At 42.7% G+C, this 21,681-nt stretch overlaps 1 protein-coding gene across 4 annotated transcripts in view; it reads left to right on the plus strand.

The window, feature by feature from the left end:
- The window catches only part of LOC140426258 (dual specificity testis-specific protein kinase 2-like), a 165,330-nt gene that overhangs the window by 45,361 nt on the left and 98,288 nt on the right, over nt 1-21,681 (plus strand). For all 4 annotated transcript variants that reach the window (XM_072510785.1, XM_072510783.1, XM_072510786.1 and 1 more), the window contains one exon: nt 3,215-3,500. In XM_072510785.1, the coding sequence (XP_072366886.1) occupies nt 3,288-3,500 (213 nt within the window). In that variant the 5' untranslated portion in view covers nt 3,215-3,287. The remainder of the gene's footprint in view (nt 1-3,214; nt 3,501-21,681) is intronic.

A 21,681-nucleotide genomic window follows, 5' to 3' on the forward strand; every position in this document is an offset into this window, starting at 1 on the left:
TCCTCTCTGGAATCAATCTAGTGAACCTCCTCTGAACTGCCTCCAATGCAATTACATCCCTCCTCAAATAAGGGGACCGAAACTGGACACACTACTCCAGGTGTTGTCTCACCAATGACTTGTTCCAGCACACTTCCCTACTTTTATACTCTATTCCTTTAACCATAAATGCCAAAATTCCATTTACCGTATTACTTGCCGAAACTGCATACGAGGACATCCAGATCCCTCTGCACAGAAGCACGCTGAAGTTTCTCTCCATTTAGATAAGAAGTTGCCGTTCTATTTTTCCGACCAAAATGGATACCCTCGCTTACTCACATTAAATTCCATCTGCCAAATTTTGGCCCACTAACCTAACCTATTCATATCCATTTGTAAATTTCTTATTTCCTTATTGCAACTTGCACTTATTTTGGTGTTATCTGCAAATTTGGCTAAAGTACCTTTTATCCCTGCATCCAAGTCATCAATATGGATTGTAAATAGTTGGGGCCCGAGAACCGAACCCTATGGCACCCCACTAGTTGCATCTTGCCAACTAGAAAATAACCCATTTAACCTAACTCTCTGCTTTCTGTTGATTAACCAGTCATCTAACCAAGCTAATAAATTACCCCTCGTCTCATGTGAACTTAACCTTGTTTATGAACCTTTTGTGTGGCACCTTATCACATGCCTTCTGGAAGTCCAGATATACTACATCTACAGGAGCCCCATTATTCACTTGGCTTGTTACATCTTCAAAGAACTCTAGAAAATTAGTCAAACACTATTTACCCTTCATAAAATTATGCCGGCTCTGGATTGCGTTTTGACTTTGCAAATGTCCTGTTATTGCTGCCTTAATAATGGATTCTGATAATTTCCAACCAACAGATGTTAAACTAACTGGTTTATAGTTTCCTACTTTCTGCATCCCTCCCTTTTTGAATATGGGTATTACATTGGCATTTTCCGAATCCACTGGACCCTTTCCCGCATCCAGGGAATCTTGGAATATTATAACAAATGGATCTACTATCTCCGCTGCCACTTCCTTTAAGACCCTAGGATGTAGGCCATTAGGCCCTGGGGATTTTTCTGCCTTTAATTCTGATAGTTTGTTTAGTACTTTTCCCCTACTGATGTTTGTTCCAAGTTCCTCCTTTTCTATAACCCCTGCATTACCTGTTCCTATTGGGATGGTACTAGTGTCCTTCACTGTGAGAACTGAAGCAAAATATTGATTTAGCATCTCTACCATTTCTCTGTTCCCATCTATTAACTCCCTTGTCCCATTCTTCAAGGGATTAACATTCACTTTGGCTACTCTCTTTCCATTTATATACTTGTAGAAACTTTTGCTTTCCTTTTTTATATTTTGTGCTAGTTTTTTTTTCATAATTTTTCTTTGCTCTTTCAATTACATTTTTAGTGATCCTTTGTTGATCTTTAAAAGTTTCCCAATCTTCCATCCTGCCACTGGCCTTTGCAACATGGTATGCCTTACTTTTTGTCTTTTATGTTATCTTTAACTTACTTGCTTAGGCTTGGATGTTTTCCCCCTCCAATCTTTTTTCCTCTCTGGAATATATTTTAGTTGGGAGGAATTGAATATTTCCTTAAACAACTGCCACTGCTCATCAGCTGTCCTGCCTTTTCGTCTTCCTGCCCAATCTACTGGGGCCAAATGTATCCTCATATCTATGAAATTACCTTTGTTTAACTCCATAATATTCGTGTGGGACTCCAGTTTCTTGCCCTCAAAATGAATTTCAGGCTATGATCATCTTTTCTAGCGGATCCTTAATGATGAGGTCATTAATTAATCACCCCGTCATTTCACACATCCAGAATGGTCTGCTCCCTGGTTGGTTCCATAGCATATTGCTTCAAGAAACAATCACTAACACATTTCATTGACTCCCCCTCGAGGCTACCTGTGCCAATTCGATTAATCCAGTATATATGCATATTAAAATCACTGCTGTACCTTTCTTCCAAGCTCCCAGTATTTCCTGGTTTACACTGTGCCTCACTACGGAACTACTGTTTGGGAACCTAGAGATTACTCCTACCAGGGATTCTTTCACTTGCTATTTCTTATTTCTGCCCTCACTGATGTGTAGTTGGGAGCACAAAGGTACATGCAAAATATCTGGGCATGTAGCTCTATCTGTAAAAGTGAGATTATCCATTTTGGATCCGAGCAAAAAATTGTAATGTTTTCTTAATAGCGAGAGATCAAGAGCTGTGGAAGAGCAAAAGGGGTTGAATAAATTCCTCCTCATCTCTATTCTAAGTGACCAACCTTTTATTCTGAGGCTATGTCCCCCTGCATCTAGACTCCCCGACCGGGGGAAATATCCTTCCTCCATCTAGCCTGTCGAGTCCTGTAAGACCGTTGTACATTTCAATGAGGCACCTCTCATTCTTCCAAAGTCTAGAGTTTTCAGGGCAAGTCTCCTCAATCTGTCCTGATAGGACAATACCACCATCTCAGGGATTAGTCTGGTGAGGATTAAAGTGCAAAGTGTAATTGCATAAGTAGTAGTTGATTAAGATTGTTGTCTTTATTTTCAAAGAAATTACTTGGACAGCAAATCTGATGGGATACAAACTTTTAAATGAGTGTTGAGGTGCGTGTGTGTGTGATTAATGTATTCCCTACTATACTGTAAGGCAGGCAACAGGCTCCTGGGGCTCTGTGTTGATGCTGTTTTTGAACCAGCTGCCAAAAATATAAAACCACCTTCTGGCGGTGACTTGTCTTGCCCACTCCCAAGTGCCAGACCTCCGCTTCTCTCAACGGAGAATCCTAATTGCAGGCTTGTGTCTTAGAATTTTTAAAGATTGAAACTCCAGCAACAATTGGAATAAATGTACAGGAAGAGTAAAATAGGAGGGACGTCTCTGAAACACTTTTTGAGGAAATCTGGGGAAGCTTAGAACACATTTGGTCTGGTTCTGGAGTTTAATGCTAATATTGAAGAAAACTTCTCTATTCTTTATAAATTGATGTCCTGCATCGTATGCACATAAGTAGTTAATAATGAGAGAAAAAACTGCCTCAGAATGTTAGCTATAAAGCTTTCCTGTTAGATTTTTCATACTAGTTTGCTAATGAAAACACAGAGAATTTTATGTTTATTGCTGTTATGGAGAAGGGTAGATCAATAGATTAAAAAAAAAAAAAATTAAATGACTAAACATGTGTTTTTCTCTCCTTCAGTTTGAGTCCAGCTAAATAATTGAAACAAATTCTGGATGCTAAAATGTGAAAGCCATTTTTGCTATACTCTGGAATGGATCGAAGCAAAAGAAATTCGATAGCAGGCTTACCATCAAGACATGAGCGATTGGAAGATTTTGATGGCAGTAGAGAAGGTGGTGTTGCTCAATCGGGGACAGTTGCTTCATCGTACAGAGCCCTGAGCAGTGCTGTCTCCAGACTTACAAGGCTTGATGATTTCACCTGTGAAAAAATAGGATCTGGATTTTTCTCAGAAGTCTACAAGGTTAGTTAGTTCATATTAGTACTCTCATTCTATACAATATAACTGGCAGTGAAAGACCATGATCTCTTATGAAATGTGATTTATTTGAATAGCCTGCCTCTCTTATTTGTGCTGTTTAATCCATACCCTTTGTAAACCAATAAAAGGGAATGGAGAGCATGAATTGACGTTCCTCATTGGCTATAATGCTGTGTAATTTGCTGTTAAAACCATAGAAATGTTACAGCACAGAGTCTATTCAACCCATCCTAAAAGAAAAAGAAAAAAAAAACAAGCTGCCCATTCTAATCCAACTTTCCAGCACCTGGTCTGTAGCCTTGTAGGTTACAGCACTGCAGATCCAGATACATTTTAGTTGAGGATTGCTGCCTCAACCGCCAAACCAGGCAGCAGATTCCAGACACCCACCACCCTCTGGGTGAAAACGTTGTTCCTCATGTTATCTCTAATTCTTCAACCAATCACCTTAAATCTGTTTCCCATGGTAATTGAATAAGAACAATGTTCATTAAATCTGTTGATCAAGAAAATGAAGTCTGGTTTTCATATGTGAAATATTTTTGAAACCTCTGTTGAAACTGATGAAGCTTAAAAGGAATGGTTTAATGATTTGGCTCCTGGGTAATGTTCAAACCATGGGCATATGTGTTTGCCATGTTTGATGTCCTTTTTATCAGGATATATATTACTGGATACAAAAACAAAATGCTACTGATATTTGAAAATAGAAAATATTGGAAATACTGAACAGGTAACACAGCATGTGTGGAATGAGAAACAGTTGAAGCTTTAGATGTGTGGGGTTCTGATGAAAGGTCACAGATCTGAAATGCTCAGTGTTTTTCTCTCCACAGTTGCTGCCTGACTTGGTATTTCCAGAATTTTCTGTTTTTGTTTTTTATACGTTATCATCAAATTAAATAAGAATTGAATTTCAGCTGTCAGACTCTGGAAAAACTAACCACATGTAAAGAACTCTCAATTTTAACCTATTTCTATATTTTGCTTTTTTAATGAAATAATAATTATCTCATATAGCTTATTAGTACTGTTTCTAAAATTGTCCAGGATTTAATGTGGCCAACCTGCTGCCAGGGTTAAGACCCACTGTATACTCTTGTGTCCATTGCACTTCTAGTGCTGCTTCCTCCTCCTTGCACTAAGGCTTGGCCATTGCACCCATGCTGCCGGATAAAATAAATGCTGATTACTGATTAGTTCTGTCACCATTTTGCTGATAGTTTGCTTATTAGCTCCCAGTCTGACCTGGAGTAATTTTTGATTTGATTACCCAACTGCAAAATGTTATAGGAGGTCCTGATCAGTGACTCAAGGGAAACTCGTGTTGACTTTTCTCCTCCAACAATTTGATATTAATTGACCTCTTGGTGGCAAGGACGGAAGATGGATGGTGGGGTACGGGTGTGTAGCCAAGTTATAGACATAGATGCATGGTCGAGTGGCTGATGTGCCCTCGACTTTTTTTTCAACCAAAGTTAGAATGTGAAGGAAATTGTAACACCTAATTTTCTCTCCTGCTAGAGCTGGGCTGAATCCCATTGGGAATTAATGTTGCTATAAAACTGGGCATTAGATGTAGTACAAGGTGGCCTGTCGACCATTCTATCACTATTTGTCTTCAATTATAAAGTACCATTTGAATGGAATGTGGGTTGAACTATTCCACCACTCATTTGTAATGTACAGGCTTTTAATATCACATTTGTAACCAATATGTTGTTTTCTTGGTTAAGCAGAGATTTCCTAATCATGTGATCAGTGTTCTGCAATGCAAAGTGGTCAATCTGGTTTTTCCGAAAAACTTGTTTTGTTTAATTCAAATTTGAATTAGCAACAGTAATGTTTTGTGACATTGACCATTTTCCACTGCTAGCTATTCCACAGCAATGTGACAAAAGGTCTGAGGCCCATGTTTCGAGTTTCTTTTATTGTTTTCCTTAACTCTTCCATCTGTGTGGGGATGAGCTTCTGAGTTTTAAATTTGGTGTTGTGCATCATTTACCAGTAGTTTGTGACATTTTTTCTATTATATGGTGAAAGAACAGGGGACTGGGATTAACAGCATAGCTCTGGCACAGGCACAAAATGCCAAATGGCCTCCTGCTGTGCATATCACTTGAATTCTATGAATCTGTTTTATTGAAACAGCAGGGTATATTAATGGCATAATCATTTTGTTGTTTTGAGATAATGTTATAATACGTTTAATGCAGTGGTTCCATGAAGTTGTAAATTAGGAAAGGTTAGGTTATCACAGATGTTTCTTTTTAATGTTCAAGAAGCTCTTGAGGGCAGCACGATGGGGCAGTGGTTGGCACTGGGACTGCGGCGCTGAGGACCCGGGTTCGAGCCCTGGGTCACTGTCCGTGTGGAGTTTGCACATTCTCCTCATGTCTGCGTGTGTTTCACCCCCACAACCCAAAGATGTGCAGGTTAGGTGGATTGGCCACACTAAATTGCCCCTTAATTGGAAAAAAATAAGTAATTGGGTACTCTAAATTTAAAGAAAAAAGAAGCTCTTGCGCCTTAATGGTGACAAATTTACGTTGTTTTTGAGTTGATCATTGATCCCACTATAGGATGTCTTGAAACATCAGCGTTAATGTTTGTAAATTGAGATGAGACTTAATCTTAACAGTAGCAGCTGCTAATATTGCTCAATTCCAAAAGGAATTCTCCCTTTTGATTTCCACTAAAGGTCAGAAGTGGGAAAATGAGTTATGATTGAAGTATTAATGTAAACCGGTCTTTGTCCAATTCCCTATGTAGGTAAGTACCTATTGATTTTGATGGATCCCCATACAAATCAAATCTGAGAATTGAGATTTAGTTTAAGAAATCACTGGCATTGTTAGTCTGCCTTCTTTGATTTTTAGGTTTTATTTTTAGCATCGGTGTATAAATATTATATCATAGTCATAGAGGTCTATAGCACAGAAAAGGCCCTTCAGCCCATCGTGTCTGCACCGGTCAAAAGCAACCATCTAACTATTCTAATCCCATTTTCCAGCAGTTGTCCCATAGCCTTGCATGCATTGGCATCATCGTAAGTGCACATTTAAATACTTCTTAAATGTTATGAAGGTCTCTGCCTTGATCACCCTTTCAAGCAGTGAGTTCCAGGCTCCTACTTGGATGAAAATGTTTTTCCTCATCCCTTCTAAACCACCTGCCCCTTACCTTAAATCTATGCCCCCTTGTCATTGATCCTTCCACCAAAGGGAAAAGTTTCTTCCTGTCTACTCTATCTATCCCCTCATAATTTTATACATCTCACGCTCCCCGTCAATCTCCTCTGCTCCAAGGAAACACCAGTCAATACAATCTTCATAACTAAAACTCTCCAGCCCAGGCAACATCCTGAGAAATCTCCTCTGCACTCTTTCCAGTGCTATCACATCCCTCCCATGTTGTGAATTACAGAACTGCACACAATACTCCAGCTGTGGCCTAACTAACATTTGATATAGTTCCAGTATAACCTCCCTTTTCTTAAACTCTCTGCCTCGGCTAATAAAGGCAAGTATATCATATGCAGCCTTAACCACTTTATCCACCTACCCTGCTACCTTAAGGGAACCGGTGTACATGCACACCAAGTGAGTATAGTTTTATATTCAAAAATGTTATACTTCAAAACAAAAGGAATTTGTACAGAACTAAAAAGCCAAAGGATGCAATCATTGAGCCAAATGGGGCATATGATGTGGTGATTATCTGACTATCTTTATTCTATCAACTGGAGACGCTAAGCAAAATATTCTCTCCTCATATGCTGACCCATGTCTTTTATGATGAGGATAATACTGTTCCGGTCATCGTACGGGTGTAACTTTAGGAATACACACCTGGGAGAGGAGGTAATCAGTTTATTGGTGAATCCTGAATGGGAAAGTCGTTGAAGACACAGTGGGGTTTCCTCTTACCGAAAGGGAACGGTAAACATGGAGTAGTCACTGTGGGACTCTTACCTTCTAATATGAATCGGCAGTCGGGATGGTGGGAGGTGTCAAAAATATGACCTTATTGCTAATTACTCTCTGGTGTACACGAATAAAAACTGAAGGAAAACTTAGAAACAAAATATCAAACAAGTCAAGCACATGGCAAAAAGCATAAAACACAAAAGGAAATCACTTGAACACAAACAAACAGATGGATGATTCAAGAATTCAGGAATAAAGACCTCAACCACATGGTCCTACTTTTAAAGGAATTCTTATCTTTGGTTTAACCCCTCATTTACTTTTGTCGGCTTCTAATTCTCAGCTGAGACGTCCTGATTTGTTCAAATGAATGTCTGTTACTTAGAGGATGATTTGTTAATCAAACATTGGACATTACTTAAGATTGACTGGTGCCTATCAAAACTAGCTTAAGGTCTGCATACGCAGTCTTAGGAAAATTACTGGATATGTTTTCTCACACCTGCCATGTTACACAGCTTGGCGGAGATCTTGCTAGAACTGATTAGTTGATTAGACAGAGAACAATACGTTCTCAGTGCTGAATACACTTGAATACAATGGTTAATTCATGATATGAGACAATGACTGAGTTCCCACAGTCAAGACACTTAATATTTAGTTTCTTCCGCTATATGCATTCAAATAGCCCCTATATGAATAAAACTATGAATAAAACTAGACTCTACCAGTTACTCAGTATCTAATCAGGAGACTGAGGTACAGGCCTAGACCTGAAGCTGAAAGACAAGTTGGAATAAGACATTTGTTTAAGAGCTAGATATTGTCTGGGAAGAAAGGCAATGCCACAAAATGTCAATCAACTCATAAAAGGGACAGAGTGCCTGATTTATCAATTTTCAAGGAAAGAAATGTGATTATGTGAAAGAATGTGGAATTTGCTTTAACCGTTACTCTGTATACTCAGTTGCTGTAAAAGGAAGTGGTTTATTAAAGTAGTAAAGATATTCAAGTGTATACATCGGTCCTTTGAATTTGCTGGAGTCTTGACCCAATGATAGCATTTTGTCTTTAAGACAGAAGGTTGTGGTTTTGAGTCCCAATAAAAACTGATGCTTTGCTGCAGCACTTAAGGCATGCTGCACTATTGAAGGCACTGCCTTTGGAATAGTGTTACAATGGTCCCTCGTGGCCCCTAGGTTGGAAGGGAAGAGACACTATTCGAAGAAGAGCAACGGAATTCTTCACCAACAAAAAAAGTTAGATAATCTGTTCATTTATCCCATTACATTTTGGGGTCATTTCAGACTGCAGGTTGACTGCCATGTTCCCTACATTACAACAGTGTACTTCAAATGTCCTTGGTTGCCGATAAAGATCTTTGGCACTTCCTGAGGTTTTGGCACTTCCTGAGGTTGTGAAAGGCACCGTAGAAATACAAGTTTTGTCCATCACCTGGATTCCGAAGCTTATGCAGAGCAACTTAAGGCACAAAATCATAAAGTAACAGAGCATGGTTATGTCACTGGGCTAGTAATCCAGAAGGACAAACCGAACATGCTGGAAATAGTCAGTAGGTTTGGCAGCATCTGTGGAAAGAGAAACAAAGTCAACATTTTCAGGCTTTTGACTTTTCATTGGGGTTCTGGGAGGATTGTAGAGAGTTGGGGGGGAGGGTTCCTGTATATTTGAATGGGAGGTGCTAGGTGGAGACCCTGTCGCCTTTGTGATTTCCCCTCCCACCAATTAAGTCCAGGGTTATACAGTGAATGGTAGAACCCTCAAGAGTATTGAAAGTCAAAGAGATCTAGGAGTACAGGTCCACAGGTCATTGAAAGGGGCAACACAGGTGGAGAAGATAGTCAAGAAGGCATACGGCATGCTTGCCTTCATTGGCCGGGGCATTGAGTATAAGAATTGGCAAGTCATGTTGCAGCTGTATAGAACCTTAGTTAGGCCACACTTGGAGTATAGTGTTCAATTCTGGTCGCCACACTACCAGAAGGATGTGGAGGCTTTAGAGAGGGTGCAGAAGAGATTTACCAGAATGTTGCCTGGTATGGAGGGCATAAGCTATGAGGAGCGATTGAATAAACTCGGTTTGTTCTCACTGGAACGAAGGAGGTTGAGGGGCGACCTGATAGAGGTATACAAAATTATGAGGGGCATAGACAGAGTGGATAGTCAGAGGCTTTTCCCCAGGGTAGAGGGGTCAATTACTAGGGGGCATAGGTTTAAGGTGAGAGGGGCAAGGTTTAGAGTAGATGTACGAGGCAAGTTTTTTACGCAGAGGGTAGTGGGTGCTTGGAACTCACTACCGGAGGAGGTAGTGGAAGCAGGGACGATAGGAACATTTAAGGGGCATCTTGACAAATATATGAATAGGATGGGAATAGAAGGATACGGACCCAGGAAGTGTAGAAGATTGTAGTTTAGTCGGGCAGTATGGTCGGCACGGGCTTGGAGGGCCGAAGGGCCTGTTCCTGTGCTGTACATTTCTTTGTTCTTTGTTCTTTGTTGGAAGGGTTGAGGACAGTCCTCTTGCCCAGAAGACAATTGAGACCCTTAAGTTGCCAATTTGCGACCTCTTCCTGCTGCACTGATATTCAACCAGCAGCTGGGGTGGTCCTGTGGCTGGGCAGGTTGGCAGATAAACCCTGGCAGTTATGCCTGTGGCCTGATGGCCTTTTACATCCTATTTGGGGTGGCCAACAGAGAGAGACCCCCCCCCCAACCCCCAATGAACGAGGGCTACCCAAGGGTGAAGCATACATAGAAACATACAAAGAAAATAGAAGCTTCAGTAGGCGATTCAGCCCTTCGAGCCTGCTCCGCAATTCATTATGAACATGGCTGATCATTGAGTTCAATACCATGATCCTGCCACCCCCCCCCCCCCCCCCCCCCCCCCCATATCCCTTGATTCCTTTAGCCCCAAGAGCTATATCTAATTCTCCTGCCATCTCTTAAAATGAACCTCCCCAACCCACCTTGCCAGGGCCTTCCCGACTGACCCCTGTGATCCAGGCTGCCTTCATTCCAGACTGCAGCTTGGGCCTCCTGCAGTACAGACAGTGACCACCTCTTCTGGTTGCCCGGCGGCTCTCTGAGGCAGGATATCAGCCCTGATGTGATTAGGACCCTGATTCCAATCAGGTACGTGCCTGGTTTGCACTGAATCGGGTGTGTGAACGTTTGGGAAGTCACGCACCTCTGGTCATGGCCAGGCCCATTGCTGCTAGCATTAAATCTTGCCCATTGACTCAATTTCTCCTCCACAGATCCTGCCAGGCTTAGTGAGTATTTCCAGCATTTACTGTTTTTATTTTAGATTTCCAGAATCTGCAGTATTTCGCTTTTTGTCGTAATTCAGAAGCCTGGACTAATGATCTGGAGACTTGAGTTCAAATCCCACCATGTCGGCTGGAGAATTTGAGTTCAAGTCACTAAAATCGGCAATGAAAAACTAGCACAGGTAATAAGAACAAAGAATAATACAGCACAGGAACAGGTCCTTCGGCCCTCCCAAGCCTGCACTGATCACGTGACCTGAAAATATTGGATTGTCATTAAAAATGCATCTGGTTCACTGATGAGTGAAGCAAATCTGCTGTCCTCACCTGACCTGGTCTATATATGACTCCAAACTCACAGCAATGTGGCTGACTCTTAATTGCGCTCTGAAATGACCTAGCAAGCTATTCAGTCATGAAACTATTTACAAGAAAAGTTAAGAAAACCAGATGGACCAGAAGACATTCAACACACCCAGCACAGTTGAGCCTGGAAAGTCCTCCTCCCAAGCATTCAGAGACTTAGGTCAAAATTGGTAGAGCTTTCCCCCACATTAGTCAAATGATAATCTGATATAGTCATACTCACAGAATCATACCTTACTGCCAATGTCTCAGACTCCTCAATTGCTACCCCTTACCCTATTGTCCATCCCACCAGTAAGACAGACCCACCAGACATAGCGGCACAGCAGTATACTGTTTAGAGGGAGTGCCCCTGGCAGTCCTCAACATTGACTCTAACGCTGTGAAGTTTTGTTGCATCAGATTAAATATGGACAGGGAAAACTCCTGATTGCCACTTGATGTCTTCTGATGAATTGAGTACTCATTCATGTTGAAAACCACTTGGAAAAAGTACTAAGGGTAAGAAGGCATATAATATACTCTGGGTGGAGGCTTTGATATCCATTACCAAGAATGGCCCAATAGTACCACTGTTGACTGAGCTAGGATATAGTGCCAGACTGAGCCGTGCGTGGCAAGTGGTGAGAAAACTGCCGCATGAAAAAAACTATTTGACTGTATCCTCATAAATGTACCTGTCGCAGATGTATTTGTCCATGGTGGTGTTGGTCGGAGAGACCACAGTCCAGTCCTTGTGCAGGTGAAGTTCAAACTTCACACTGGGGACACCCTCCATCATAATTTGGGGCCATGCTAAATGAGATGGATTCAGATCTAGCAACTCAAAAATGGGCATCTGTTGAGCCATTAACAGCAGGGAGGAGGAAGCTCCATGAACATTTCATCATCAATGATAATAGAACCCAGCATGTGAGTGCAAAAGATAAGGCTGAAGCGCTTTCAGCTGCCTTCAACTTGAAGTGCCAAGTGGATGATCTATCATTTCCTCCTCCTGAGGTTCCAACCATGACAGAAGAATCTTTTGCTGATTCAATTTATTCCATCTGAAACCAAGAAATAGCTGAATGCAGTAGATACAGCAAAGATGATGAAACCTGACAAGCACCCTGGCTGCAGTGCTGAAGACTTGTGCTTCAGAATTAAATATTCTAGTAAAATTACAGCACTCTCATATAGTTTACATATAAAAATTGCACAAGAATGACTTGTTTGCAAAAGGCAGAACAAATCCAATTCGCCCAATTGCCACTGAATCAGTCGACTGTTCAGCGTCAGCAACATTTTTTTCTTTAAAAAAATATTTTCTTCTAATTTTTCCAATTAAGGGGCAATTTAGCGTGGCCAATCCACCTACCCTGCATAGCTTTGGGTTGTGGGATGAACCTATGCAGGCACGGGGAGAATGTGCAAACTCCACACGGACAGTGACCTCGGGACAAGATCGAACCCGGGTCCTCAGTGCAGTGAGAATCGTCAGCAAAATGATGGAAGGTATTGACGACAGTGATATCAAGCAGCACTTGGTCCCTAATGCTCAGTCTAGGTTCCACCAGAGGCACTTCGCTTTAGATCTCATTACAACCTTGGTCCAAAGATAGACAAAGGAGCTGAACTCCAGGTGTTAGGTGAGAGTAATTGCCCTTGCATCATGGCAGCATTTGCTAATTGGACTTTAGAAGAATGAAAGGTGATCTTATTTGAACATATTAAAATTCTGAAGGGGTAGGTGCTGAGAAGGTGTGTTCCCTCATGGGAGAATCTAGAACTGGGGCCCCAATTTAACAATGAGATATCCTATTTAAGACTGAGATAAGGAATTTATTTTCTGAGGGTTGTTTTTCTTTGGACCTCTCTTCCATTGAGAGCAGTGGAAGCTGAGTCATTGAATATATTCAAGTTGAATTCGATTTTTCATCTACAAGCAAATAAAGCATTACGGGTGGGGGCAGACAGTAAAAAGGCCCAACTGTGGCGGTCTTTGGGGCGTCAGAGCATCCATGGTTCTGGTCAGGGAAGGGGCCAGACTCCCTGGGCCTCGCCTCACTGATCGCCAGCACAAAAACATCTGCTGGTCTGGAAGATGGCAGCGCCACCCAGGGCCCCGAAGTGTCTCTCAAACGTGGCTGAGTTCCTGCAACTAGAAAAAAATAAAATTCTCGATAAGGGGATCCGATGAGAGATTCCAAGACACGTGGAGGAGATTCACAAAATCTCTTTACAGACCTGTTCGCAACCAGCAAAAAACTGTGCGCGCGCGCGCGCGTGTGTTGCAGAGAACACTGCCCGGATGATAAGGATCCTGCAGATAACAGAGAACGACCGGGGAGGGAGGCCATTTACAGGAGGGGACATAGATCCCTCGCACATAGGCCAAACCGGAAGAATGAATGGACCAGTCTAACCTCTCCCGAGGAGTCGAGGGGGGACAAAAAAATGTCCCTCCCCAGCAAAATGAATGTAACTGTAGTTATAGATTATGAACAATGGAAAGAGCCCTGGCAATAGTTGTAAATACATATCTAAAGTTGTGTGTGACATGTATTACTAAATGTTGAGTCCCAATAAGAACACTTCTTAAAAAAATTATAAGTTGGGAATAGAAATTTCGGAGTTTTAACACCCGGTCCCGAGAGCAATGGAGGCTGAAAAAGCTGTAAGAAGACACTGAGGAGAAATGTCCCAAGTTTGGGGAAAAAAACAGCCGTGGAATAGGGGGTTAATGAAAGTCGCCGGTGAGTGGAAAAGTCAGTGCAGGAAGTGTAAGGAAAGCGGAGGCTAAAGCACCAGGGGAGGCCGCATTGCTCACAGCAGAAGAAATAACCAAGGTGATGGCGGTGGAACTTGAAAATAGTTCACAAAGCACATGGAAGCGATGAAGAAGGAGAAGGGGGCGGTATTGAAAGTGCTGGTGGAGGAGGCGATTGCCCCGGTGAAGGCGGTGGTATCAAGTGCAGCGGCGGAGGTGTGGGAGCAAGGTGAGACGCTGAAGGCAGTGGAAGAGGCATTATCGCAGCACAGTGATCAACTCACCTCGATGGGGAAGGGGTTGCGGAGGGTGATAGAGACCAACAAGAGTCTGCGAGCCAAAATGGAAGACCTGAAAACATCCAGGTGGCAGAATCTGAGGATTGTGGGTCTGCCAGAAGGGGTGGAAGGCCCGAGGCCGACGGAGTATTTTGCCACAATGTTGGCGAAGCTAGTGGGGGAGGGGGACGATCCCTCTCGATGTGAACTGGATCGGGCTCAAGGGTCATGGAGGCCTATACCAAAGGCGAGTGAGCAGCCAAGAATAGTAACTGTGTGTTTCCGTAGGTATAGCGTGAAGGAGAAAGTCCTGTGCTGGGCAAAGCAGAAGCGGGTGGCACAGTGGGCTGGAGCTGGTATACGCATATACCAGGATTTTATGGTGGAGCTGGTGAGGAGGTGGGCTGCCTTCAGCTGGGTGAAGGAGGTGTACATCAGCAAGTTGCAGTGCAGCATAGTATATCCAGCTAAGTTGAGGGTGACCTACAAATCCATGGACTTTTATTTTGGGACGGCGGAAGTGGCGGAGGAGTTTGCGAAGGCAGAAGGACTGTAGCAGAATTGAGAAATGGGACTAGAGCGGGTCTTGTACCGATATAGCCTCATGTAACTTTATTTTTTCACTTGTGTGTTGGTGTATGTACTAAATGAGTCGACGCTGTATATATTTGGACAAGGGAAGAGTTGGGACCTTCATTTGCAATGATGGTTCTTTGGGGCTTGGGTGTGTATTTATTTTTTTTCATAGAATTTACAGTGCAGAAGGAGGCCATTCGGCCCATTGAGTCTGCACCGGCTCTTGGAAAGAGCACCCTACCCAAGGTCAACACCTCCACCCTATCCCCATTACCCAGTAACCCCACACAACACTAAGGGCAATTTTGGATACTAAGAGCAATTTATCATGGCCAATCCACCTAACCTGCACATCTTTGGACTGTGGGAGGAAACCGGAGCACCCGGAGGAAACCCACGCACACACGGGGAGGATGTGCAGACTCTGCACAGACAGTGACACCCAAGCCGGAATCGAACCTGGGACCCTGGAGCTGTGAAGCAATTGTGCTATCCATAATGCTACCGTGCTGCCCTATGCTGGGGTTGTGTGCTAAAGGGGATTTCTTGTTTTTCCTGGGACTGGGCAAGGGGGAAGGAGACCTGGACAGGGGCCTCCATGCTGGCCGGTTGAACGGGAGTGAGGTGGGGGGAGAGGCTGCGGCCATCAGAGCCTGGTAGAACAGGTTTCGGTGAATCGTGCTGGGGTGAAAAGTTGGGGGAAGGTGGTTACGAGAGGAAGTGGAGGGGAGGAGTCTGGGAGGGGGGGTTGGGGGGGGGGGGTGTCTACAATTCATGGGTGTTATTCACGGTACTCTTTCAGGGATTGGATGGCGTTTAATATTAGGGGGTGGTTGGGGGCTGGACCATACATATCAATGGTGACCATTGGCGATTCCTGATTCCTTTTTCTTTTTTTCCACCTTGGGAGGGTTTATTTGATGCTTATGTTGTCAGGTGGGCCATTGTTTGGGGTAGTGGGAGGATGGGATCTTTGTTGATAATAAGGAGATTGACATTTTATTCATTACCATTTACTGTTTGTTGGTGGGGTGTAAATTCTGAAGAAAATGTGAAAATGGAGAATAAAAAGATTTAAAAAAAAACTAAGTTACACACTAATGTGAATAGAGTACGGAAAAGATGGACCTGGGACCACTGTCACAGACACTGGCCAGCCTGTGGTACCTTTGTTGATGTTGTTACTGTGTTGATTATTATTGTTGCTTCTGCACTGTTCTGCAAAGTTTGGACATTAAGTGCAAAACGTTAATTTTTAAAAAATTAAATACCTTAGTTGGAGTAAAATAATGGTTGATAAGGATTTGGTACAACTTCCTTACCTTTGTACCCTATGCCACTGTTTTTGAAGCCGACGATACTGTATTATTTAAAGGCCTTCTCAACTTGTCTGTTACCTTCAAAAGATTTTTGTACGCATACCCCGAGTTCTCATTCTTCCTACCAAAAGCATCACTTTTGTATCTGCCATGTCTGTCTATCCATTTCACCAGTCTGTCTGTCTGTCTGTCTTAAAGTATGTTACAGTCCACATTTTTAGTACATTTGAGGTTTTTTTTTGTCATTTGCAAACCTTTAAATGATGTCCTTTATACTCGAGTACAGATCATGAATGAACATTTAAAAAGAGCAGTGAGTGGTCTTCTTTACTGGTTCCTCGGGTATACCACTGAATAATAAATGTTCATCATTACTCTCTGCTCTCTGTCTTTCAGATAATTTTGTATCCATACACTTAATCTCCATTTTACTGGCAGGCCTATTACGTAGTTCTTTAGCAGGTGCCAATTGAAAGTCTCTATATGCAACAACTGCATTGCTTCCTTCAACCCTCTGTTATTTCATGAGAGAACTCCAAAGCCTCTGGTTCTGTCCCGGGGTTGAGACCTTTTCAGCGGGTCCAGGGGAGCAGGGGAATTGCCCATCGGAAGTTCCAACTTCCTGGACCATTCCCACGGAGTCAGTGTGTTGGGGTTTCCGAAGGGGTTCTGTAGCATACCTTGAGGTCTCTGATGACCCAGTGACAGGAAGACTTGGGCCCTAATCTAGGCTGATACTGTGAATACAGTATGTTGTAAGATGTAAGATGTACTGTTTTCAGTGAAACATTAAGTAGAAATCCTGAGATGGCACTATGGAAAGAGAAGAAGGGAATTCTTGTAGTTTCCAGTAAATGTTAGCTTCCTGAGTAAGCACATCTACCGTAATCAATCTTATTTACTGTATGTGCGACCTTGCTGGAAGCAGTTGGCTCTTATCTTTTCCTATTTAGCAATTAATGCATTGCAAAATAATTCAGTGTTTATGAAATGACATTGTTTCAATTAGATGTTCTATGGGCACAAGGAAGTGCAATGCAAATACCCGTTTGCTATCATTTCTCTCTTATTGACTTTTTGTCTTTGTGTCTATAAAAACAAAAGCTACAACTTCTGGAAATTGCAACTGTTCTCATCGAATAATCTGCTTGAGATCTCCAAAAGCAGTTACAGTTTTTATCGAATCATAGAATATACAACATCGAAGGAGGCTGTTCGGGCTATCAAGACTGCATTGGCTCTTTCAAAGAGCAAACCATTTAGTCTCACTTACCTGCTCTTTTCCTGTATCGCAGTTGTTTTCCTTTTGAAGACTCTTTTGGATCTGTTTTCACTGCCCTGTCAAGCAGTGCATTCCAAATTCTAACCATGATCCAATTACCTGAGAATGGGCAATAAATGCTGGCCTAACCAGCGACGTTTACATGCTGTAAATGAATTTTAAAAGATGTGGCTCAGGTATATTCTTTCATGTTCTGCTTTTTTAAATTGGATCATAATTACTCAAATTCTCTTGGGCAGAACCACAAATGAATTGCTGCTATGTTATTAGTTCCCACAGGGACCATGATAATTGGATCATTGAATTCTCCTCCAGCAGGGAGGAGATGTCCAGACACTGGCACTGGGCAGGAAACACACCCTGCAGGACTCTCAGTCGTAGCTGCGAGAGCAATATCTGTACCCCTGACTCTACTGTCTCCTTATCACCGCATTCTTCTTTGATTCCCCCCTCACTTGAACGGCATCGTTCACCATGGTGCCATGGCCAGTCTGCTCATCCACACAGCTAGCAAGCAGTCGTACCTATTGGATAAAGTCGAGGGCTGAGGCTCCTCCATGACTAGGTGCTGATTCCCCATACCTTCCTGACTCGCAGTTGCACCCTTCTGTCCCTGACATAAGGGATGTGATTACTTTCTGGAACATAGTTTCCAGGAACCCTTTGCTCCACAAATGTTTATGCCCAGCCATTGAATGGTGGAGCAGGCTTGAGAGGCCAAATGATCATCTACTCCTATTTCTTATGTCCTTATGTTTATTTGCTCCATTAAAAATCATTAATGACTTTAGGTGCCTCCTATTGCTTTTCCTCTTGGTTTTCTCTCCTCCAAGAACAGTAGCTTTTCCATTTACACATCTACCCTTCTCTCTTATCTCTTCAAAAAAATTAACCAAGTTAATCAAGCATGAGCTGTTACTGTTTAAAAAATCTGTGCTGCCCTTTCTTAATCAGTGCTTGTTCAAGTGGCTGTTGTTTTATCCTGCGTTATTGTCCCTTAAAGCTCCATTTACTGACATTAAACAAACTGGCCTATAGTTACCAGATTTATCATTTTCCTTTTGATTTGAATGAGAGTGTAACATTTGTAATTCTTTACCACTGCACTTCTGTATCTAAGGGTGATTGGAAGATTGTGGCCAGCGCTTCCACAATTTTCTACCCGCACTTCCCTCAGCAACTTATGATGTATCCCATCTGGACCAGGTTGCTGTATCTACTTCAAATACTGCTAGCCTTCCTAGTGCCTTCTCTGTCTGTTTTTATCTTATCCAGTATCTGTGCAACTTCCTTGTTTATTCTAATCTCTCAGTCTTGGTAAACACCAATGCAAAGTTCTTATTTGGTATCTCAGCCATGCTCTCTGCCTCCGCTCGTAGATTTCCATTTCGATCTCTAATTGGCTCTGCTCCTCGAACAACCCATTCCACTGTTAATATGCCTACACAAGGTCCTTGAATTCCCTTTATGTTCATAGAATCATCAAATCTACAGTGCAGAAGGAGGCTATTTGGCCCATCACGTCTGCACTGGCCCTTGAAAAGAGCAGCCCACTTAAGCCCGCACCTCCAACCTACCCCCGTAACCCAGTAACCCCATCTAACCGTTTTGGATAGTAAGGGCAATTTAGCACGGCCAATCCACCTAACCTGCACATCTTTGGACTGTGGGAGCAAACCAAGGCACTCGGGAGAAACCCACGCAGGCACTGGGAGAATGTGCAGAATCTGCACAGACAGTGACCCAAGCCGGGTATCGAACCTGGGGCCCTGGAGCTGTGAAGCAACTGTGCTAACCACTGTGCTACCGCGATGCCCCTATTGTTAGAAAATAGGAAATAGAAGCTAGAGTCAGCCATACAGCACTTCAGTCCTGCTCCATCGTTCAGGAAAATTATGGCAAAACTTCTGCATCCAATCCAGCTGTCTGCTCTAACCTCACATATCATGATTCCCTTTGTGTCCAAAAATCAATTGATTTTGATCTTGAATTTATTCACAGGGCTCTTGGGTAGCTTCCCAACTCGTAAAACGATTTCTTTCTGATTTTAGTTTTAAATGGCTCACCCCTTCTCCTGAGATGATGATGCCTTGTTCTAGACTCTGGCCAGGAGAACACCCTCTCGAGCAAGAATTTCATATGTTTAAATGAGATTGCTTCTCATTCTTTTAAACTCCAGAGCGCACAGGTCATTTTACTCAATCTTTCTTTTAGGAAGCTCTCTCGACTTTGCACATGGTCTAAGGCAGTTTCTTCCTTTGCTAAGGAGAGCAAAACTGTATGCATTATCCCATGTACTCTCGCAATCAACAGTAAAGTGATAGAAGCAGCACTTACACAGCAATAATCTGCTTACAGATATTCAGTTCAGGTTCTACTAGGGCCAATCAGATCCTGACCACATTACAGCCTTGGGCCAAACAGGGATAAAAGAGCTGGGTCAAGCGGTGAGGTGAGAGTGACTGCCCTTGCCATTTAGGCAGAATGTGACCTAGTGTGACATTAAGAAGCCCGAACAAAATTGAAGTAAACGGAAATCAGGGCTACAGTTTCCACTGATTGGAATCGTACTTATGTACCTGGTGCAATGGACGATGGTTGTGGTTATTGGACACCAATCACCTCTGCTGCAGGACATCACTGCAGAAGTTCCTCGGTGTAGTTTCTTAGGCCTAACCATCTTCCTCTGCTTCATCAATGATGTTCCATCCAATATAAGGTCAGAAGTGGGAATGTTTGCTGATAGTTGTGCAGTGTTTAGTACCATTTACTACTACTGTGATACTGAAGCAGTCTATGTCCATATGCAGCAAGATATGAACAAAATTCAGGCTTGGCCGATAAATGCCAAGAAGTGTTTGCGGCACAAATGCCAGGCGATATTACGACACTGAGGACCCGGGTTCGAACCCGGCCCTGGGTCACTGTCTGTGTGGAGTTTGCACATTCTCCCCGTGTCTGCGTGGGTTTCACCCCCACAACCCAAATGTGTGCAGGTTAGGTGAATTGGGTACTCTAAATTTATTTTTAAAAAAATGCCAGGCCATAACTACTTGCAACAAGCTAAAATCTAAGCATGCCCCTTTCACATTCAACATCATTATCTTTGTAGAGACCCTCGCATCAATATCTTAGAAGTTACCATTGACCAGAAACAAAATTGGACTAACCATATAAATACGGTATTTATAAGATCAGGTCAGACATTAAGGAATTCTGTGACAAATAACTCATCTCCTGATTCCCCAAAACCTGTCTACCATTTACAAGGCACAAATCGGGTCTAATGTAATATTCTTCGCTTGTCTGGATGGAGTGCGTCTGACGACATCATCCAGGCCAGAACAACCCGCTTGATCTGCTGGCACTGCTGCCTCACAGTGCCAGGGACCACGGATTGATTCTGACTTTGAGTGACTGTGTGAAGTTTGCACATTCCCCCCGTGTCTGCGTGAGTTTCATCTGGGTGCTCCAGTTTCCTCCCACAGTCTAAAGATGATCAGGCTAGGTGGATTGGCCATGCTAACTTGTCCCTTATTGTCCAAAGGTTAAGTGGTGTTTTGGGGATATGGTGGGGATTGGGCCTCGACAGGCTGCTCTTTCGTAAGGTTGGTGCAGACATGACTACCCTGTAGGGAATCATGAAATCAGCACTCCATCCACCACCTTAAACATTCACTCCCACCACTACCAATGCACAGTATACATGCCATATACTGATGCACTGCAGCAAATCATGAAGGCTTCTTCGACAGCACCTTTCAAACCATTGACCTCTACCACCTAGAAGGACAAGGGAAGCCGACACATGGGAACACCAGCACCTGAAGGTTTCCCTCATTGTTGCACTGATGTCTAACTATATTACCGTCCCGTCACTGTCATTGAATCAAAATCCTGGCACTTCCTTTCTGATACCTCTCATCACCTTCTTGAGGACAATTAGGAATGAGCAACAAATGCTGGCCTTCTCCTAACTGCTCGTATCACATGAAATAATTTTTAAAAATTGTGGTTTTGTCCAAATGCGAGATAATTCCAACAAGATCTCTTGCCCCAGTAAAGGCTAACAAACATATAATTTGCCGTCCGAATTGTTTGCTGTGTCTACATGTTAATGTCCTGTGATTTTTGTGCACAAGGACCATCGAATCCTGCTGAATATCAATATCTAGTGGTCTTTGAACTTAAAATTTTTTTTTTCCCATTCTTTCTGCCAAAGTGAATAGTTTCTCACGTCCCCACATTTACTACACCTGCCATCTTGCCACACCACATAACCGGTTTGTATTCCTCTGAAGCCTTTTTGTATCCTCCACAGGCGGTTCCCTCAACAAAGTCAGCAATATAGATTGTAAATCGCTAAAACCC

The sequence above is a fragment of the Scyliorhinus torazame genome, chromosome 7 (genome assembly GCF_047496885.1).
Source record: "Scyliorhinus torazame isolate Kashiwa2021f chromosome 7, sScyTor2.1, whole genome shotgun sequence".
Classification (NCBI taxonomy): Eukaryota; Metazoa; Chordata; class Chondrichthyes; order Carcharhiniformes; family Scyliorhinidae; genus Scyliorhinus; species Scyliorhinus torazame.